Raw genomic sequence first — 20,423 nt, forward strand, 5'->3', positions numbered from 1 at the left:
ATGGGTCTTGAGGATTATAAGCATTTAGTAGCTAAATAATCAAATGCCAAGATGTCTATAAATTAGTAGGCTAATCCTCATATTGTGCTTATGGTTAATATCATTATCTAAAATTTATGATTTAGACTGATTAGTAATTAGTAAGTATAATGGAATCTTTGCATCTTATATTTTGGATAAATTTGATTTCCATTCATTGAGCAACAAAACTTAACTAATCATCACTAAAATAAACCATGTTTTTTCCTTCCTCTCTACCCCACACCCCAAAGTTAAAAATTGAATTGAATTTTAACTTTATATTCATGTCCTATAATTAAAGCATGAGTAATTGAATGAAACTACCATTGCCTAATGACCTATGTCATGTCACTATCATATCATGTAATTGTACTGGAAGGTAGCTGATTTTTCCATGTATTAAGGACTTCCCTGAAGCAAAATTTACAGCTCAAGAATAGTACATAGAAAGTTTCCTGCTCCAAGTGGGAAAATAAAGTCATTTTTCGTAAGACATCATGATCTTGAGGTGACCTGATATGAAAACTGATGGTGTGTAGTTCTGTTTTAATCGAGCTCAATAAACTAAAATCTGTGCTGGGTTAAAAACAACATAGAGAAATCAAATTTCTATTTTTAATTCTTTTATGCCAATTTATCTGTGTTTATATGATATATGAGGCTTTAATACCATTTATCTGTGTTTCTCGTAGAAGACAAAGGGAAGCTGAAAGGCAGCAGTTCCAGTCAACCGTCAAGCTCTGAAGGCGGCTCATTTCTCCTCAAATCTGGCACAATACCCCTGCCACCTGGAGCAGACACTTCTCCCTCCAGGAGCACAAATGGCGCTCCTGGTACTATTTCTGAATCAGAAGAAGAAAAGGCAAAAAAATTGCTTTATTGTTCACTATGCAAAGTGGCTGTGAATTCCCTGTCACAGCTAGAGGCACACAACACAGGTTAGTGGCTATTATTGGAATGTGTTTATAACAAAATCCAGCTTTTCCCAGAATAACATACCTTTTGTTGTTCAAACATTAGTTTTATTCAATGTCTTCTCTACTTTTTTGATTCAAAGGTAAGATCTAGAAAAAAGTATGACCATAACAACTTTAGAAACAGCCAGGCAAAAGCAGGTTGGAGATAAAACTTGTTCTGTTCTTTATTTCCTCAAAAGTATCTAATACTTTCCAAAACTCATTATAAGGAAGTGACAGGGATGAAGACAAATATCTATGCATGACATTCATTGAAAAAAAAGAGAAAACAATCTAAAACTCCCTCAGCAGGTAAATGTTGAATAAATTATAGTAACCCAATGATAGAATATATTACTCAGTATTAAAATGTAATTATAAGAAAATGTGTATATAATTCGATATGTGAAATTTTCAGGATCTTTAATATGATTCCAGTTTTGAAAAAAGAATATATTTTAATGCTGATTATTAAAAATTTAAGTATAGTTGGTAGACAATATTATATATTCATTATATTAGTTTCAGGTATACAATATAGAGATTCGACATTTTTATACCTTACAGTCTGATCACCCCACTAATTCTAATAAACATTTTTCACTGTGCAAACTTCTCATAATGTTTTGACTATATTTGTTTTTTAAATACTAACAAAAAAAGAACCCGAAAAGAAATACACTAAAACGATAACTGGTTATCTTTGGGTGATGAAAATATGGGAAGTCTTTATCTTCTTGGTGTTTCTGTATTTTCTGTATTTTCTTTATAATATGCTTTTCTGTTTTCCCATTTTTTTATAATGAGAATGTGTTAAATTTATAATAAGAATTAAAATGGTTATTAAAAATAAAAGCATTGGGAAATTTGGCCTCAAGATACTTCTCAAGGATAAGAAAACAAAGAGCTTTGTATAGTTCGTAAATAGCTTCCTAATATATGTCTCTTTCTGTTTTAGGATCTAAACACAAGACCATGGTTGAAGCTCGCAATGGGGCTGGTCCAATCAAGTCCTATCCTAGACCTGGATCAAGATTAAAGATGCAGAATGGCAGTAAAGGGTCAGGACTACAGAATAAGACATTTCATTGTGAAATTTGTGATGTTCATGTTAATTCAGAAATTCAACTCAAACAGGTAATGTATCCTGAATGAGTAGTTGCTATTGTTTGGGGTCACCACTTGACCCTGTATCTCCTAATCTATATAATGGTTCTCACTGTGCTCACAATTAAATTTACTAATCTTTATAGGATTTATACAATATACAAAATACAGGTGCTCTATGGAAGAAAAAGTCACTATCAAATATTTGCACATCTACGATTATTATGTGTCAGATTCCAGACTAGGTGTTAGACACAGACAGGTGAGCACAGTCAAGCAGGAATTTCTGAAAGATAAATGAGATGTTCGGCCTGTCTTCCAAGGACCCAAAATCTAGTTAGGGAGACAGACTTGTCAGTCACGGTGGCGATACCGAGCGAAGTCGGATAAGAGCTATGGAGAAGAGGAAAGGAGAGGGGACGTTACAATTAAGTGAAGAGCAAGTCTTAACTTAGAGAGTGGGGTCATTTTACCCAAACCACCTTGCAACTATTGCTAGAACGGGAAATGGTAAAACCAGCTACCACTATCTTAGAGATATAGATATCTATCTATCTATCTATCTATATATATAGATAGATATCTTAGAGATATAGATATCTATCTATATACATATATAGATTTTTTTTTTTTTTTTTACGAGGAGTAAACTCACGTTTAGATTCAGCTAATGCATCAAACTTTTTGCAGCACATTTCTAGCCGAAGGCATAAGGATCGAGTTGCAGGGAAACCACTGAAGCCGAAATACAGCCCTTACAACAAACTCCAGCGGAGCCCAAGCATTTTAGCAGTGAGTTCACCTTGCCTGCTCGTCTGTTTTGTGGGGCAGTATTGCTGGCTTGGGCAGGGACTCTGGGTAAGGAGGGCCTGGGGTTTCATTGGTCCTGAAAGGTTTGGAACTTAAAATAGCCCTCACAGAGAGAAGTTTTACAGTGAACTGCCTAGTCTGAGCTATAGGATATCTTGAAGGAAACTTCCTTAAAGAAGATAAACTGAACTTCTTTATGAGCTAAAACCTTAGCCTTTACTAGGACTTTTAAAAAAAGACTACCTTCTTTAGCACATAAAGAAAAGTAAAGGCTCAGGAACAAGGACAAGTGATGACTGTTGGACCTGGGAAAACTGATTGCTTTTAGAAAACAAAAATCCATTCATTTAATATCCTCTCCCCCTTCCTTCCCCACTCCTTCCCCTCCCCCAAGTAGATATGCTAGTAATCTGCTGGTCTTACCTGTCATACCCAGGGGCTCTAGCAATAGGTGTCATATAAATACCCAGATGGATAGATTTCATAATCTTGCTGGGACTCAGTGTGCTGTTCAATCTGAATTTGAAGCTAGGAGTGGCCACTGGAGGCCATGCTGAGATTATCTTCCAGTTTCTCTACAGCTTCCATATGATGCTGCAAATGGTGTAACCTGCCTGCAAGAAGCAAAACCACCTTGCAAAACTCTTCCTGATTGCAAAAGAGAGAAATTAGGGATTGATTTCTTACTTCACAGGAAGATTCCACCCTGGGATTCTTTTAAATAGAAAAAGTTGCTAACCTACTTACAGTCATTCCCAATGACAGAAATTTGAGTTAGCTGCAGTTTTTCAAGTGGCCAGAGAGAGAGAGGTGTAAACTGACTTTGTTTTCATGACTCTTCATGGGTCCCTAATGTCCTGAACCCCAGTCACCTGTCCCAGTGTGGATTTTTGAAGAGAAATGAAAAGGTCATGCATAGTCTCAAAAACAAAAACAACACAAAACAAAAACCTCTCTTAAGGCTGCATTGTGGTTAAAGACAAGTTTGAATTTTGAATTGAGCTCCATTGCCTAAGTGGGAAACCTTCTGGGGATGTTTTTTTTTTTTTTTTTTTTTTTTTTTTTGTTTTTTTTTCTTTCTGAACAGCAGTATAAAATAGCTTTAGTATCTATTCAGAGAGACTTTCCTCTGTCCTAGCACCCAGGGGCAAAGACCACCAAAAAAGAGTTCAAATAGAAACGAGTCAAAGGAAAGGTGTGCCAAGAGCCTTTGAAGCCAGTTTTGTGAAAATAATCATTTCTTGACTTCTGAGAGTAAAGATTTTTTTAAATTTGACTTCTAAACATTGGTGTTTTACTTATGAAAATATATTTGCGGGGCTTATTCAAAACGATATCCCTACCCCATTCCTGGTTTTCTCCCTTCATTAGGCAAAACTTGCATTCCAGAAGGATATGATGAAGCCTTTGGCGCCCGCCTTCCTATCCTCTCCCCTGGCGGCGGCCGCGGCGGTGTCCTCCGCGCTGTCGCTGCCACCCCGGCCGGCCGCCTCGCTCTTCCAGGCTGCGGCCATACCTCCGGCTCTCCTGAGGCCGGGCCATGGGCCCATCCGCGCCACTCCTGCCTCCATCCTCTTCGCCCCCTACTGAGGTCTGCAAGTCCCGAGCTGGCCGTTAGGAAAGTTGAGATGAAAAGCCAAAAGGATTCAGCAAGTCAAGCATCTTGTGCTGCGGTGTCCCACATATCCACAAAATGCAGCGTATCGCCTGAGCCTGACTCCAAAGAATAACAAATCACTAGATTCAAGAGTACTTTTAGGGGCCCCTCCTGTCATTTAGGAATCTGAGCAGTACAGGCTTTAGCTCCCTATTCCCTCCCCCTGCCCTATCCCATTCAATTTGTGTGTCTGAGATATTTGGTTTCTTGCAAATATATGGGTCAGAAAAAATATATATATACATATATCATTCTCTGACTATTTTTCCATGGGTGTGATCTGGTTTAGAAACAATATGGAATATTTTCCTGACAGACTTGAAAACTAGGGTCTTCCTCACATGTCTGTAAATAACTCTGGAATCCAGCTGGGCACATTCTACTGTGGAACAAAAATAGATAAACACAAGTGCTTACTTGTGGAAACCATCTCACCAACGAATCACAACGTTTTCTTTTTGGTGTTCTATTGTTGACAGGGATTGTGTACTGTTTTAGACCCAAGTACTGTTATATCCTGTGTAGTACTAGATCTGTATCTCTTGTCTGAATTAAACATTTTTAGTTGCAGTGTAAATGTTAGGAAGCAAAGTAGCTTTGAATTTTCTCTTTAAGAGAACAAAAGATAAAGTAATGTATTTTCTTTATTTCCCATTTTATTTGGTGATATTTAAATGAAATAGAAAGCCATATAACATAGCTATAATTACTACCTGTTTGCTATTTTTGTTTAACTTATTTTGTAGCTTCCTCACCAGTTTGAGTTGCTAAGCAAATGTATATGAACAGAAAAGAGCTTCCTAAATTGCACATTTTTGCACCTCTTGTGCATTCTGCAAGAAGACAATGAATCCATGTATTTCTATGTAATTATCTTCTTCATTTTTAACCTGTTTTCATTTGTAATGATGCTACATAATTTTGTGGCTCCCTAATGCAATAATGTACAGAAGATAAAAAATTTATAATTGAACAATTTGTCTTTCTTTTCACTGAATATATTGCAGGTCATGCTCCCATGCCCCCCTTTCTAAGCTGGTATCAACAAGACTGGGATGTTTGTGATATCAGGGGCAAGAGGTATCATAACACAACAAAATAGAGTGAACTCTTTGAGCAGCTGTATCTGCAATCTGTAAATGGTAAAATGTCTGTGTATTTTTTTAAATGTACCTTTTCAATAAAAGTGCAAAAAGTAAAAATCTGTATTTGCAAAGTTATTTTCTCCTGAGACACCTTCAATTTGAAATCATCTGATGAAAGATTTTCAGTAGGTGCAAAGATTGCTTTTTACATATTTAGCATTTTCAGCGCTTATTTGCAGCATATTTATTTGTCATGTTTATTCATTACTGTTCACGGCATCTGCATGAGGTGAGACTTTACTGCTGTTTTTCCTTTGAGCCTGGGCCAAAGTTGTGAGTGTGGCCCAAAATCACAGTCGCAGCCTGCCAAAAAGTTGTGACTCATTTTTTTTAAACTTGCTGTGAATCTTCTAAATCTCTAGCCCATCTTTTATTCATGTCCATGGCAATTATGATCTTTTTTTTTTTTAGAGAATTTTACTCCACTTCTCCCCCCTTCACCTTCTATAATCACTTGTTATGTTCTTAAGTGTACAAATCTACACATCATTGTTTGTTGCGATTATCTATTGCTGCTTAATGAACTACTCCAAAACTTAATGGCTTAAAATAACAACTATTTTATCATTTTACAATTTGGTGGGGTCAGGAAACCAGCAGGGCTGGGCTGAGCTTCAGGCAGAGGTCTCTTGGTAGTATTCAGCTGGTGGGTGGGTTCACCTAAAAGATGGCTTTACTGATATGTCTGCCTGGGTGGAGATGGCCAAAAGGTTGAACTCTACTGGAGTAGTCTGCAAGAGGACTTACCCAAGGCCATCCCAGCCACATGGTCTCAGGTAATTACCGTAACTCAAGGCTCTCAGAGCATTCAAAAGGCCTAGGTGGAAGTCAAAAGGCTTCTTATAAAATCGGCTCAGAACTCCCAGCATGTCACTTATAGTGCATTCTATTGATCAAGCAAGTCACTAAGGCCAATTCACGTTCAAGAGGAGGGGAAATTATTTACTTTTCAATGTGAAAAAGAGCAAAGAATTTGTAGCCAACTTTAATCTACCACTCTATTATAGAATTTTTAAGAGAGTAGTAACAAAATTATCACAGATCCCCTTTTCCCACACTTTATGTCCAAACCATGTCAGTTTTTTTAAAATGAGATGATTTAGGGTAGAATAGGATCTAAATTCTCATTTCTGAAAAAATTAAGGCCAGTGTATAATATTGTAGCTGTGATACATGGCAATAGACTTCCTCAATCAAATACTTTATCCAACTTTTTAAAAATTTAACCTTAATATTCTAGACTTGTAATCAGGTTAGTTTTAGAGTCTATTAAGGTTCCAATTTGACATTCAGAATTTGGGTGCTTTTTTTTTTTTTTTTAATATGACATTTGAACTCTAACCAATACTAGTTACACAAACCTTGATTGGACTTTCAGACATGGCTCACAGATGTCACATGCTGAAGGAATGGTGTTCATATTAGAACACAATGGGAGAACTCTTTCAGAAAAGAGAGTTTAAAAAACTTTGGAGAAGTTTTTAAAAATTATTTTTATAGACTTCACTGACAATCATAGTTCATTTCTCTTGTATCATCCTCTATTCTATTAATGTTTACTATAATCGTCAAAAATTATTAAATGTCAATATTTAAATAGACTCAGGAATTTAATGATTAGATTTATAGAGTTTAAGATTTTTTAAATTGCCTCAGGGACGAAATACAAAAGAATAGCAATTAATTAAAATGAATGCCCCCATGAAAAACCATGAATAGCTTCAAATGATGATTTATAAAACACAATTAAACAAATATATTTGATCATACACCCTGATTCTGAGAGGCAAGTGCGGGTCAGCCATGAGGGGATATATATATTTGAGCTAAATATCCCTTACTCTGCCATTCCTTGCGGGAAACGACCACTACTCTGCCCCACTCCCCTTATTTGGAAAGTTAAAAAATGTGCTGTTTACCCTGAGATAGTCCAGCTCTGGTATCTGTAGAATCTGAAAACCACTCTCAGGTAGGATTGCCAGATAAAATATAAAACACACAGTTATACTTGAATTTCAGATAAACAATCATTTTTCGTATAATATTCTAATAATTTTTATGTATGATATTGCATACAGCATAAGTATGTCTCATAAATAAGTATGCAATATTTGGGACATACTTATATTAAAAAAAATTTGTTGTCTATCTGAAATTCAAATTCAAGTGGATAAACTATTTTTATTTGCTGAATCTGGCAACTCTTGTCTCAGAAGCATTCCTTTTTATATCAAGTACCATTATTCTTCAGGAGAGAAACAATCTCTTGGGTATTAAAAATAAATAATGAGTTTTTAAAGGCACATTGTAAAATGTACTCATAAAGAGACAAAGGGATTTGCAACAAGCAAAAGTCAATCATATATTAACATTGGATAGGACCAGAACAGGGGAAAATGTAGTTATAGAGGCCTCTTATTTAAAGCTCTACTGATACTTGTCTAACAAAATTAAACTACTGTGAAAGCAAACAACCAAATTTTTCATTTGTATAATGCACCAAACATATCACCCCTGATTAGGTTATGGTTGTGTAGAATTTTTCCCTCAGGAAATACTTTAAGGAAAGCTTTACTACAGTTAACATAGCTGAGAAATAGGGATTCCCACTGGGGGAAGAAAGGAAAAAGAGCTGATAGAATATCAGGTGGAACTCCTGTTGTGCTAAGACTCCCTCTGAGAATCTAAAGAGACTCACTGAGGAGACTGAGTTTGGGGATGTTTTGAGAAGTAAGTGCCCACTGCCTGGGGTGCCATCAGAGACAGGGCTCATGTCAGGAGGGAAAAGATGGCCAGCAGCTCTTTGATAGATAAAATTGAGTTAGCATTAAGACATATACCCTTGATAAACAAAGCATCTTCAGGTAATAGGTAAAGATTTCATTTCACCTCTGTAAGTCTACTATGTGGATTCCATCCTCTCTTTACAGTGTTCCTTCTATCAGATCCTTGCTGAGAGGTGAAAGAGCCTCATTTGGAAAGTGTCTGTTTCTGATACCTCGGTGGTTTGAGGGGAAGCTCTGTAGTGCAAGAGCAAATTCCACGGGGGATTCTCATCTTTGCCTCCTTCCTTCCTCCAAATAATTAGTTCCATGGGGGAACTTAAAGAGACATCATGCAGGTTCTCAGCAGCTATAGAGTGTGACTGTAGGGAATTGCTCTGATTTCTGTGCCTAAAATTTTTAAAGCTGGAGAGAGAATGAAATATATTCTTCTCCTCACTGGGTGCTCAAATCACATCAAACCTCTGCTTGTCAGATGGAATTCCATCTGTGGGTACAATGAAAATTTCTTCATGTCATATTATTCATTATAAGTAGTCACTTATCTACAGATGATTGGACAAGCTTGTCATTAAGCTTGTCATTAAGCATCTGCTTTTCATTTTTATTATAGTGAAAAAGTAAAATTAGGATAGAGGAGAATTTAATAAGAATAATACATAACCAGCACTCAAAAGACCTGAATTCAGATCCTGGTCATGTCATACACTAATTCGTTTTGTGATTTTATGTCGGAAAATAATTTTACATAGTATTCCCTGAATATTTGACATCTATAAAACAGATATTATGGTATCCAACTCACAAGGTGGTTCTGGGAAGCAAATAAAATTAAACATGTAAAAATGTTTCTGTAAATGATAGCTCGTTTTACAAATTTTCATAACAGGTGGAAAAATAAAATTGATTTTTTTTATTTTAAATTTCTCAATTTTAAGTAAGATTTCCTCAAAATAGCCAATTTTGAGTTTTTAGCATTAGAGTCAGAGAAAAATACATCTGTAATGGAGAAGAAATAATAAATTCATTAGTTGTAAGTTTATGTTCCTATTCTCAAAGGCATAATTCAAATAGAAGTGATACTAAGATAATAGTTCCAAAGTAAATGCAGTGTTCGCATAATGCAAGTGTATTTGAATTTTATGTTTTATATTCCATACTACAAAAACAGACTTTCAAACTGAAAAAAATAAAAAACTTCTTTATGGTATAAAAAAATTACAACTATTGTTATAAAAAAATACAACTTCTTTTTGATGTAAATAATGTTACAACATTGGAAAGAGGATTTAAACATAGAAAACAAAGAAAAATATTAATAATCCATGTGACATATAAAGTTTTATATCCTTACAAAGAACTCTTTAAAATGGGGTGGGGGAATTCTTTCAGAAAAGAAATATGAACAATCCAATTTTTAAAAAAAGGCAAAAAGGCAACCCAGAAAAGAGAAAATATACACAAATGATTAATAAACGTGAAAAGATGTTAGTCATCTCTAAAGTAATACACATGAAATCATGTTTGATCTAGCATATTAACAGAAATCATAAATTCTCCAAACTTTGTATAAATGAAAGTGGGGAAATGGACACATTCATGCACTGTTGGTAATAATGAAAATTGCTCTGACTTTTCTGAAAGATGATTGGTCATATGTGTCATCATGTCGGTCATCCATAACCTTTGACAGGAAGTCTATATCCAAGACTTTATCCTAAGATAAAAATCCTGTAAATGTTTTAAAAATTTGCACACAAGAGTTTTTCAAAATAGTGAAAATAATGTTCATCCACAGGGAATGAGTAAAATTATGGACCCCATATGCAGTGGGAAACAGCACAACCGTTTAAAATAATGACATATTTCTCTAATTATTGGTATGAAAAAATGTCCATGATATGTGTCCAAGTGGGGGAAATAAAAGGTTACAAAAGAACATGTTGAGTATGATCACATTTGTACTAAACTTTAAAACTATATCTGTACGTTTGCGTGTGTGTGTGTATATATATATATATAGAGAGAGAGAGAGAGAGATGTCTCATAAAAGTGGTCCTCCAGACTGACAGAAGAAGTCACTCTTGAATTATAGATTTTCATATGGCTTTACATTTTATTTATAATTTTTGTATAATTTGAATTTTTTGCAATGAACACAAGTCAGTCACTGTTTCAGAATTGTGTATGTTTAGTAGTCCAGTTATAACCAAAACAGATGACCTCCACTACATAATGACAGAAGCAATTTCCAAAGACTCCAAGAAATTATAATTGAAAAATAAATGTATAATAAATATTCGATAAGAATATTTAACCATACAAAGAAGCAAGGAAAGAATTTGTGTTATTTCAAAAAATTTTTTTCTGTCTTGAGAAAAAATACTTTTCTGACATTTTGAGAAAACATAATAAACTTATTTTGAAAAAGGATACACCAAATTGCTTAAATAATGTAAATATCACCTTAAGGTGTACGACTCTCAGTGTCTCTCTTATGGATTCTTTCTGCTTCTCTTCCATGTTCTGGGTTCTATTGCTCAAATGGCTCTGTGTCTTCTACTACTAAACACTAATTCTACGAGAACTGTATAACCAGGTATAGAAACTTAAGGCTGTATTTTTTTTTAAACCGAGAAATTTTACCTATTTATTTTAAAAATTACATTATTATAAGGTCAAAATACATTTGTCTTTCGTTGTTGATTGAAAGTGTACTTTTACTATAAGATACACAGTTTGATGATTAGAGCACCAACTGAAAAAAAGGGTGCCCTCCTTTTTCCCTATATGAGATGATGATCATCTTGGGCATATTTGTCTGAAGTTTTATTCTCTGCAGTTTAGGCAGTGGGGAAGAATTATATGTGAAATAGGCTATGTAAGTACAAATAGCTAGTAAAATTTATTTGAGGAGTAGGTGGCAGCACTTAATCTACAGGGCCCAAAAGTTTCAAACAATAAAAGGATGATGCAAAATCATCCTGTCAAGGAATCAGAATACTATCCAGACACTCCCTAAGAGAATTCGTTATTTGGATACCAATAGCTGTTTCAATTACTACTAAATATAAACATGGTACATATGGGATTGAACATTAAAATCAAAGCTCACATGATAAGTAAGAAAATCTTGTAGTGAAGAAATACTTTGCACTTCGATCTCTGGCTCTGCAAGATAAAGATCTGTAAGCAGGTTCCTCCTTGTAGCACCTGGTAATAGGAGGCTCCCCTGAGATGCAGAATCTTTCCATAGCTGGTAGTCAAGTTCACGCCTTTATTAAGACAAAAGACTAGCGTTTACTCTCATAACTTGCAACATGGCTGAGCCCATTTTAAATCAATATGCTAAGCAGTTAAGCAACAAAATTGGTTTGGAAACAGAACAAGCAAAAGTGGAAAAGCACCACTGATCTCGAAATCAAAAACAGGGTTTTCTAATAAGGTAATTGCTTGGCTTTATCTATAGGCAAAAAAAAAGAAAAAAAATTGACTTGAACAGACTGCCGAGGCTCCACTGAGGTGCAAAATACAAACTGGACAACAGATTCTAAAAGCGTAGTGTGTACAAGAATCATCTGGAAAGTTTATTAAAATGCATTTTCCTGGGCCCGATCTCCAGAGATTATTAATTACTCAGGAGAGCAGGAGTGAAGCTCAGAGATCTGCATCTTAACAGGTGCTCCCCACCCCACCTCTCACTCCCCTACCCAGTGTAACAGGGAGAAGGCAGAACAGTCCGACTCATGAAATTGAAAAAAACTTTATTGGCTTCAGGATGCCTGTGAGACTCCTGGGTCTAGGCAGTGCTGCATATCAAGTTCAGATTAAAGCAATAAACATTTGCAAAGATTATATTGAGTAGACCAAACTTCAGACTAAGATTAGAAGGAAGTCCATCTTCAAACAACCAAATACTTATAGGCAAAGAATAAAGATTTTTAAATGCTCTAGGAATGAATCTACTGTTTTTTACCCTTGCAAATAAAATTCTATATACAACCCTTACTTAAAAACAAAGCAAACAAAAAACATAAAAAAGTTTGTAATATGGAAGAAGACCTAGGGATTCAAAACAGAGGAACCAGATTACTTTTAATTTAAGAAGAGAAATAAGAGAAAAGAGGTTTTATGTGTTTGTAAAAGAGGTTTTATGTGTTAGGGTAGTTCTTCAGTAGCAGTTCTGGAAAAGAAAGAGGATCACTAAGGGTGGCTTTCAAAGCAATATTTCTAAAATGTATCCACTGTGATTGCGGACTAGGAAAGTATAGCTTTATACAAACATTAGAGAATACTCCAAAATACATCTCAAGGAACATCTCTATCCCATGATTCCAATTTCTAATAAATCTACTATGACAATAACATTTATTTATAACCTGAGGAGTAACATATTTTTATTTTTCACATACATAGATCTTAGTCCCTTCAGAACCACATTTCTCTTGATTTTATTTAACTTTTAGATGGAACCTTTTCTAAAAGTTATTACCTATTGTCCTGCCTTCTTGAGCATGATATACTGGCTATTGTCTTTTCTTGATGATTCAAGTTCATCACTAAAACCATCATTTGTGGCATATATGTAGACGATGTCATATAGTTGTGGAATAAACAGACTAAAAATCCGAATTCTCAAATTTCAGTCCCCAGAGCCTACACTTACTGGGCATGCTACCTTAAGAAAATTTGAGACTCAATAGCCTCACTTATCAAATGGGGATGTTTATACTTGTACTGCATATGCCAAAATTTATTCTGAGGATCAAATAAAAATGACTACGTGCCCAATAAATTTCTAGCTATCATGCGATTTGCATGACAGGGACGGCATCTCCCAAGGGATCATGGAGAATAAGTAACTCACAGATTTATCCCAGACAGTCTCCTGCCAGCTCCTAGCCTCTCCATCACTGCTGCATTACTGTTAGAGCACCAGATTTCCACGCCTAAATCCTGGGAACCATTTGCAGAAACACAGAATTTGTGAACTACTTACAGAGGTTCCTGAAGAGACATGACATCAGACTAATAAAAAAATGGAAAAATAAACGGGAAAGAGCTTTTAGTTTAGGCCTTTAATAGACCCTTATTGCTGATGTCAGACACTGGAAAGACAGTAGATGAGTAAGAATGGTTCCTGCCTTCAGGTTGCTTAAAATGCTAGTAAGTAGTGGGAGGAAGTGGTAGAGGGAGGAAGTGGCTTGTGAGGACAACACGTATAAACATTATTTCAATTTATTATAAGCAAAATAAAGACAAATAGTCCAATCAGTGGGAGTTGCACATGTGCAGAGTGAGTAGATGCCAAGTAAAACTTTCTGGAGAACAGGATAGCTAAAATGGCAAGAAGAAAAAGCATTCCAAAGAGAAGGAATGGCATAAGCAAAGGCACGGAACTATGAAATAGCTTGCACGGAGGAGACCATGAGCAGTTCATAAAGCTCGAGCTGAGAGGCAGGAGGTTTGGAGTAGGCTGGGAGGTAGATATGGATCATTCATGAAGACCCTCATAGAGCAGTCTGGAGGAATTTCATTAGAGGACTCTAACTGGGAGTAACATGACCAGATTTGCATTGAGAGAGATCTCTTCTGTAGAAATAAAAAGGAGGGATTGGAGAACCTTATATGAACCAGAGAAACAGTTTTGAAGCCACAAGGATGATTGCACTAGGGCCTTGAAATGCTTTTAGACAGAAAAACCACTATATAAAAACCAAGCAGCAAGCACTTTAACAACTGAAGAGCAAGAATAAGAAGCTCACTCAATACTCACTGAAAAAGTAGGAAGTATCACATAGTTATGGAATGAACATGGACTAAAAATAATAATTCTTAAATTCTGGTCCCCAGAGCCTACACTTACTGGGCATGTTGTCTTTGTAATCTCCACATATCTCGTGTGGTACCTAGTGAATCCTAATGTGAATGAGTAATGAGCACCAAGTCAGAGTTGCTAGGAGCATAGAACAATTTGCCCTCGTCCGAAAGAGTCTTAGACTATAATACTCTGAGTTACACTGTTTACTTTTTTGATGTGTCATTTTCCTTAATGTCCAATTGCACAATAGTTACTCCTCCTCCTCTAAGTTTCTGTGAATGGAAAACCAGAGGAGCGAGAAGTTAGAACTGTGTGTAAAACAAGAACAGAGCTCCCAGAGCAGCCTGAGGGATGCTTCTGGGAATAAAGGATGCTGGAACCATTCTTAGTCTTTCTGACATCTATTTTAGCTGCTCAACTGTAACATTTTTTTTTCTTACTTTCAGGTGTTCTACAGTGTTTGTAAGTTAAACATGTACTACAAATGACTTCTGGACATGTGTTATAAATCACTATTATAACCTAAGAATAAATAATCACTTTTAAAATTCATTCTACAAATCGTGACATGCCAGACACTTTGTTGAGAATGCTTAAATAAATGAGACTCCTATCTGGCCCATAAGATTATTCAGACCTTCAAAGAAAGTAAAGTCTCAAGTAGTAAGTCAGTTTTTACACATGTCTGTAAAGGCAATTTATCCTGTTTCTGATAATGCTGGGATGAGTTTAATCCAGAAGATTTAAACCTGGCTGGGGATCACCTGAGGAGCTTTCAAAAAATATCAAGGCCATGGCCTCAACATCATACACCAACTGACAGAATCTCAGGTGGTAAGCCCCGGGCACTGATAGAAAAACAAAAAAACAAACTGCCCAGGTGATCTTAATAAGAAGCTGGGCTGGAGATCTGCAAACCATTTAGGGCTGAAAAGGGACTACAGATATGAAGACAAGAGGAGTTTAGTGTCCCTGATCACTATTACTGGGGGGCAAAATACATCTCCCAAGCCCGAGGAACAATCAATCAGCTTTCCAGGTATGGGAATGGTGGGAGAAGGAGGACATTTTAGTTAAATAATGTCTCATTTTGTTTTTACCCTCAATCAAACCACTGTCTAATCCAGTGGTTTAGACCTCCGGCTGTTGGAGCTGTCTTCTGGCACTGTGTTCACGGAGGGCTGAGGAAAAGAATGTTATCATTTGTAACTAAAATTCTTCCAGAGAAGAATAAACTCTGGAAGTAAATCTCTTAAATTACATACCTAATTAGGAAATTCCTAAAGTGGCATAGGGTGATATGTTAGACCATTGATGCTAGAGCAAAATAATTTTAATTATTTAACTGCCCCTAGTCGATACAAATTCCTGTATGGTTGGCCCCAAAAATCACCACAGGAAATTATCATGTGTTAAATTCAGGTCAGGATGTTTTTCAGATCAATTAGTGGTATTTGGGTGCATTGTCATGTTTCCTATATCATGACAATAATAATAATTATTATTATTATAATTAATAATAATTATAATAAATGATGGCTAGAGATACTAACACTATAAAGCCCTGGATGCCTCTGAACCATAACATATGTCGGGAAGTCTCAAACAGATTATAAATAATCTTCATCTGTGTTGAGTGTGAATTTTGCCAGCTTCCATGTGGCAATGGCATCTGATTTCCTGAGACCTCATACATAGCATTATCAAAAGAGTCTATAAAGTGAGCCGCAGGAGGAACCTCACATAGAGCCACTTGCTAGTGCTGAGGATAACAGCACAACCAGAATCGTGTTTTACACTCAGAAAGAGACCATATTTATGAGACAGAAATAGAAGAGGGGGGCTCTTCCTACTTTTTCTTTTCTTTTCAATTCTGCCCCATTTTGCTTGCCAAATACAAATCCTTTGGCAAAGGGCTTTTTCATTCAGAGACTAATGACTAATATCTCATGCTCTGACCATGAAGATCTCGGAGCAAAATAGGGTTGCATCTGTTACAACACTTAAAAAAAAAAAAAACAAAGCCGAAAAACATGCATTATAGGGAGAAAAGCAATTCTATTTGCCAAAGACTCTTCAGTTTTGACTCTCCTATTATGGAGTTCTGCCAAAATTAACCACTGCAGAAACCAAGTCATGGAAGGCCTTCTTTAGATGTTTTCATTCTCTCACACCTGGAAGCTAAGGCCCAGCATCTGTGAGTGCAGGCATGTGGATGAGGTGAACAGGGTTTGCACCCACTATGCCGGTGGATGTAAAGGCCTCAGCATCCCAGGGCAGATGGAGGTGCAGCTGTGGGGCTGGCTCCCCCTGTTCTGAGCCCCGAGGCAGTGGATCCTATGTAGGCCTTCCGATTCAATGTTTCATTCCCAGGGACTGCTCGCCCACTCTTATTGTCTCAAAAAAGTAGATAAAGTAGTGCTTGTTACAAGCAAACACCAGTGATGGAGCTCAGCTCTTAGGCCAGGCTGGAACTTGACAATTTAGGTTGAGTCAAAATCTTTAGGGGCAGGAGCAATCCGGCATTCAGGAAGATCAGAAATTATTTTTGATGAGTGAGGCACTGCTTTAGCTGCAAAGGTAAAGGGAAGGCTCTGGAGCGATTGCAAATGTGCTCGGCTTTATTCACAACAGCAGTGGGAAACCTTGATTTGGCATGCATCGTGTGGAAGGCAATGCAGTTTTTATTTTCTTCTCTGGGGAGCAGACACTTTTGTAACAACAAAAGTTACCAAAGAAAGAAGAAAGCCTGTGGTTTTGCTGCCCCACAGGTAAGTGGGGAACTGTTTTCTGCTGTCCCCAAAGACGCCTGGAAGGAAATGGTGTGTTCTAGGAAAAGATAAATAGGCCATTTGTTAATTAATTGAACCACTTTGGAGAGAGAAAAGAAAAAGAAATAGGAAAAGGATAGAATTAAGTATGAATTGATACAAATTAAAGAAGTGTGAGACTGCTAAGGAAATAAAGCCTCCTCCCAAAGTTCATACTGGCTCTTCTGTCCACTTTTACCCATCACCCTTAATAAGGGGGTTCCCTTCCCAGTTGAGGACCCTCTCCAGTTTCCACAATCCCACCAGAATTTGCTTTCAAGGGCCCACTCTAGGTGTGCCTCTGATCTCGGAACCTCAAAATCTCATTCAGATTCTTTGAACTGTGCCTTTCACAACAATTTAGTAAATTCTTCCTGACTTGCTTATGGCGATCATGAAGATGAAATGTTACCTTTTTATTTGGTTATTTTGCCTGTTCTCAGGCTTTCCAAATAGGCAGTAAAATTAATTAAAGCAACATTCTCCATTACTATTTCTACTACTTCCTCAGAATAAGTTGTCATTCTCTTAAGAAAGAGGATCCCCCCCCCCCACGCCCCACAGGCTGTTTAAAAATGGTAATACAACTTGTGACAAATGCGAGAGGGCTGGCAATAAAATGTGCAAACTTACCTTTTCTAAATTTAATTAAACTCATGTAGCAAGGTTGTCTTTTGGAGCCATAGTTTTCTACAGAGTTCAGGCATATCTGAGCATATTTGGAGAGCTTTGAGGGAGGAGGGCAGGGAGCAGTCTGTTTGCAGAACAGAGCAAACAGTCGTCTCCCACTGCTGCCTGCTCCAAGTGGAGGGGGGCTAATGAGCCCACCTGGGACGAAAGACAGAGCTCTGGGGTGCAGAACTCACTCTGACAGCAATACCTTCAGAGGGAGAGAGTTCTTAAGATTTTTTGGTTCCAGGACCCCTTTCAGAATCTGCTAAAAGTACTAGACCTTTTCCACAGAAAATGTACACATGTATCAACGATACTCAGTTTTTTCCACAATTGCAGGGGCATTCCCAGACTCCTGGAGGCCCATTCATGGATCACCACCCACGATTTCATAGACTCGGGGAGGCACTTTCCTTAAAGTCTCTGCTAAGAAAACTTGATTCAGCATGTTATTGACTAAGAGCAGCATGGAAGCCCTCCCCAGTGCCCTGGATGCAGGCCTGGTCCAGGGCAGAGGGGAGGCCACTGTACTCAGTTCTGTAACACACTGGCCACCAAGTGACACGGACTTGGCATCCTGGGTCTGGATTTCATTTTAAGAGAAAAGATCGTCTCATCACTCTACCCCAGGCACTTGAAGAACACCCAGGAGCCCTGTACATCTGTGGCCAGCAGAGGACAGATGCCATGAAAGTGCCACACATGTGAAACACTCACGGCAGAGCCCACCAGAGCTTTGGAAGCTGGGGACTCGACTAAACAAGGGCACCAGCACCACGCCGGTAAAAAGTGGCTGTAAACACTGTGGTGATCTTGTGTGTTCCCACGGGCTGGCGAGGCCCCAAAACGTTCAAGTTATACCTAATAATTACACTCTTTAAATCGTTCTTAGGGATCTGGTACTGGACATATTCGTCTAAGATACAAGGGCATTTCTGAAATAAAGGAGGGAGGCTTTCAAAACCTCAGTTTATAGAACTACTTTCTTTTAGCAAACCTTCCATTTAATATTATCATGATGGTTACAATAAAATCTAAGGCAGTTTTTGAAGTTAGCATCTCTGAACACAGTAACTCTTAGAAAGGAGGTGTGCGGCTGGGAGGGTAGTTGTGTTTCCAGCACAAGAGCTCTGCCAGGGCCTGGGCGTGTAGGTGAGGAGGGTGGTGGTGAAGGTGGAGGCGAAGGCCGCCATTAACGTGCCGATGTTCACCCAAGCCCACAGTGTCAAGAAGCTGAATCCCAGGCATAAATCTGTCTCAAGAAGCAGGTTCAGTAACTGAGAGATTGTTGTCCTTTTGCTGCTATTCATTTACCTAACTCCCTACTCCAGTTTATCAGCACTTTCTTTCAATGAATTATCTTATGACGGCATTGGCAAGAAGCAGAATTGCAACCCAATTGTTAGTAGAATCCATGTTCTCAATATAATGGGGGAGGTGGTTCAGGGATGCTGATAATATTGATACCTAAACTACAGCAAATTTAGATTTTGCCTTAGCTCGCCTATGAACTTGAGCAGGTTTATTAACCAGTCCTATTCACTCAGGTACAAGATGAGCAGTTCTGATAGGTTAATGTACCTTCTAATCATAATCCTGACCATAATGCCTTGATTTTGTATGGATATTTGATATTCGCAAAGCCCTGGCCCTCATTTAATCTACCCTACTGGTTAAGAACTCAGGTTCTGGAGTCAGACGACCTGCCTGGATTCAACTTGTGGCTCTACCTCTTACTAACTATGTGACTGAGGACAAAGTATTAACTTCTCTGTGCCTCAGTTTCTTCAACTATAAAATGAAAACAATAATCTCTTCCTCATATGATTGCTATGAGGATTAAACAAGTTGCTATGCAATGAGCAAAGAACCATGTTTGGTACAGCATAACTATTTGATACATATTAAAGTTAATTATGTCTATTTTTTAATCTAATTCTATTTGGATCAGTGCCTTTTACTTTTTCATTTGATTTCTCTTTGCTATTTCCTTACACATCTTTTTGGGGAGTTCTATTTCATCTCTTTTGGAACTTTTTAATATGATTAATAAATTTGAGTTTATGATGGTCAACTTAAGCGTATCCTTTAGGTATGGGCTGAGAGATACTGTCTGAAGCTGATACATATTGTGATGTCATTTGTGTTTTTTTGTCCTGTTTGTACCAGTCAAGGGTCCATAATTCCTTAGTACTTTATTTTGCTCCTAAATAGAATCCAGCCAGTAGGCCAACATACATACGTGAAACAGAGCCACTCTTCCGTGGAGGTGAAATAGCTGAGCACCTACAAAGTGACATTTTAAAAAACACCAAGAGCCCTATCTGCCACAAATAGCTTTCTCTAATTTCCTCATCCCCCTACCAGCGTTAGTATTTCCTTCTTCTACTAGTCCAAAATATTTACTGTGACTGTTTGGTGACTAAGGTATATATCACTGCTTTGAAATCATAGGGAAGGAACTGCTTCTAGAAGTACAGACATCACACACACACACACACACACACACAGTTGACTCTTAAACAACACTGGGAGGGGTGTTATAGACCTTAAGTCGACCCTCCTCATACACAGGTTCCCCACTGCCAGTTGATCCTTGAAGGACATGGGTTTGAACTGTGTGGGTCAATTGAAAAAAAAA

General features: G+C 37.3%; 1 protein-coding gene across 10 annotated transcripts in view; it reads left to right on the forward strand.

Moving 5' to 3' along the window:
* The window catches only part of ZNF385B (zinc finger protein 385B), a 351,566-nt gene extending 345,270 nt beyond the window's left edge, over positions 1-6,296 (forward strand). For 4 of the 10 annotated variants that reach the window (XM_036238023.1, XM_036238024.1, XM_036238026.1 and 1 more), the window contains 4 exons: positions 714-959; positions 1,936-2,114; positions 2,775-2,876; positions 4,266-5,739. In XM_036238023.1, the coding sequence (XP_036093916.1) occupies positions 714-959; positions 1,936-2,114; positions 2,775-2,876; positions 4,266-4,484 (746 nt within the window). In that variant the 3' untranslated portion in view covers positions 4,485-5,739. Of the gene's footprint in view, positions 1-713; positions 960-1,935; positions 2,115-2,774; positions 2,943-4,265 lie in introns of all 10 variants that reach the window. The other 6 variants (XM_036238030.1, XM_036238027.1, XM_036238029.1 and 3 more) reach the window with 3 other exon arrangements.
* Positions 6,297-20,423: the final 14,127 nt, after the last annotated feature.

This window comes from Rousettus aegyptiacus, unplaced genomic scaffold, assembly GCF_014176215.1.
Source record: "Rousettus aegyptiacus isolate mRouAeg1 unplaced genomic scaffold, mRouAeg1.p scaffold_m13_p_2, whole genome shotgun sequence".
NCBI classification, from domain to species: domain Eukaryota; kingdom Metazoa; phylum Chordata; class Mammalia; order Chiroptera; family Pteropodidae; genus Rousettus; species Rousettus aegyptiacus.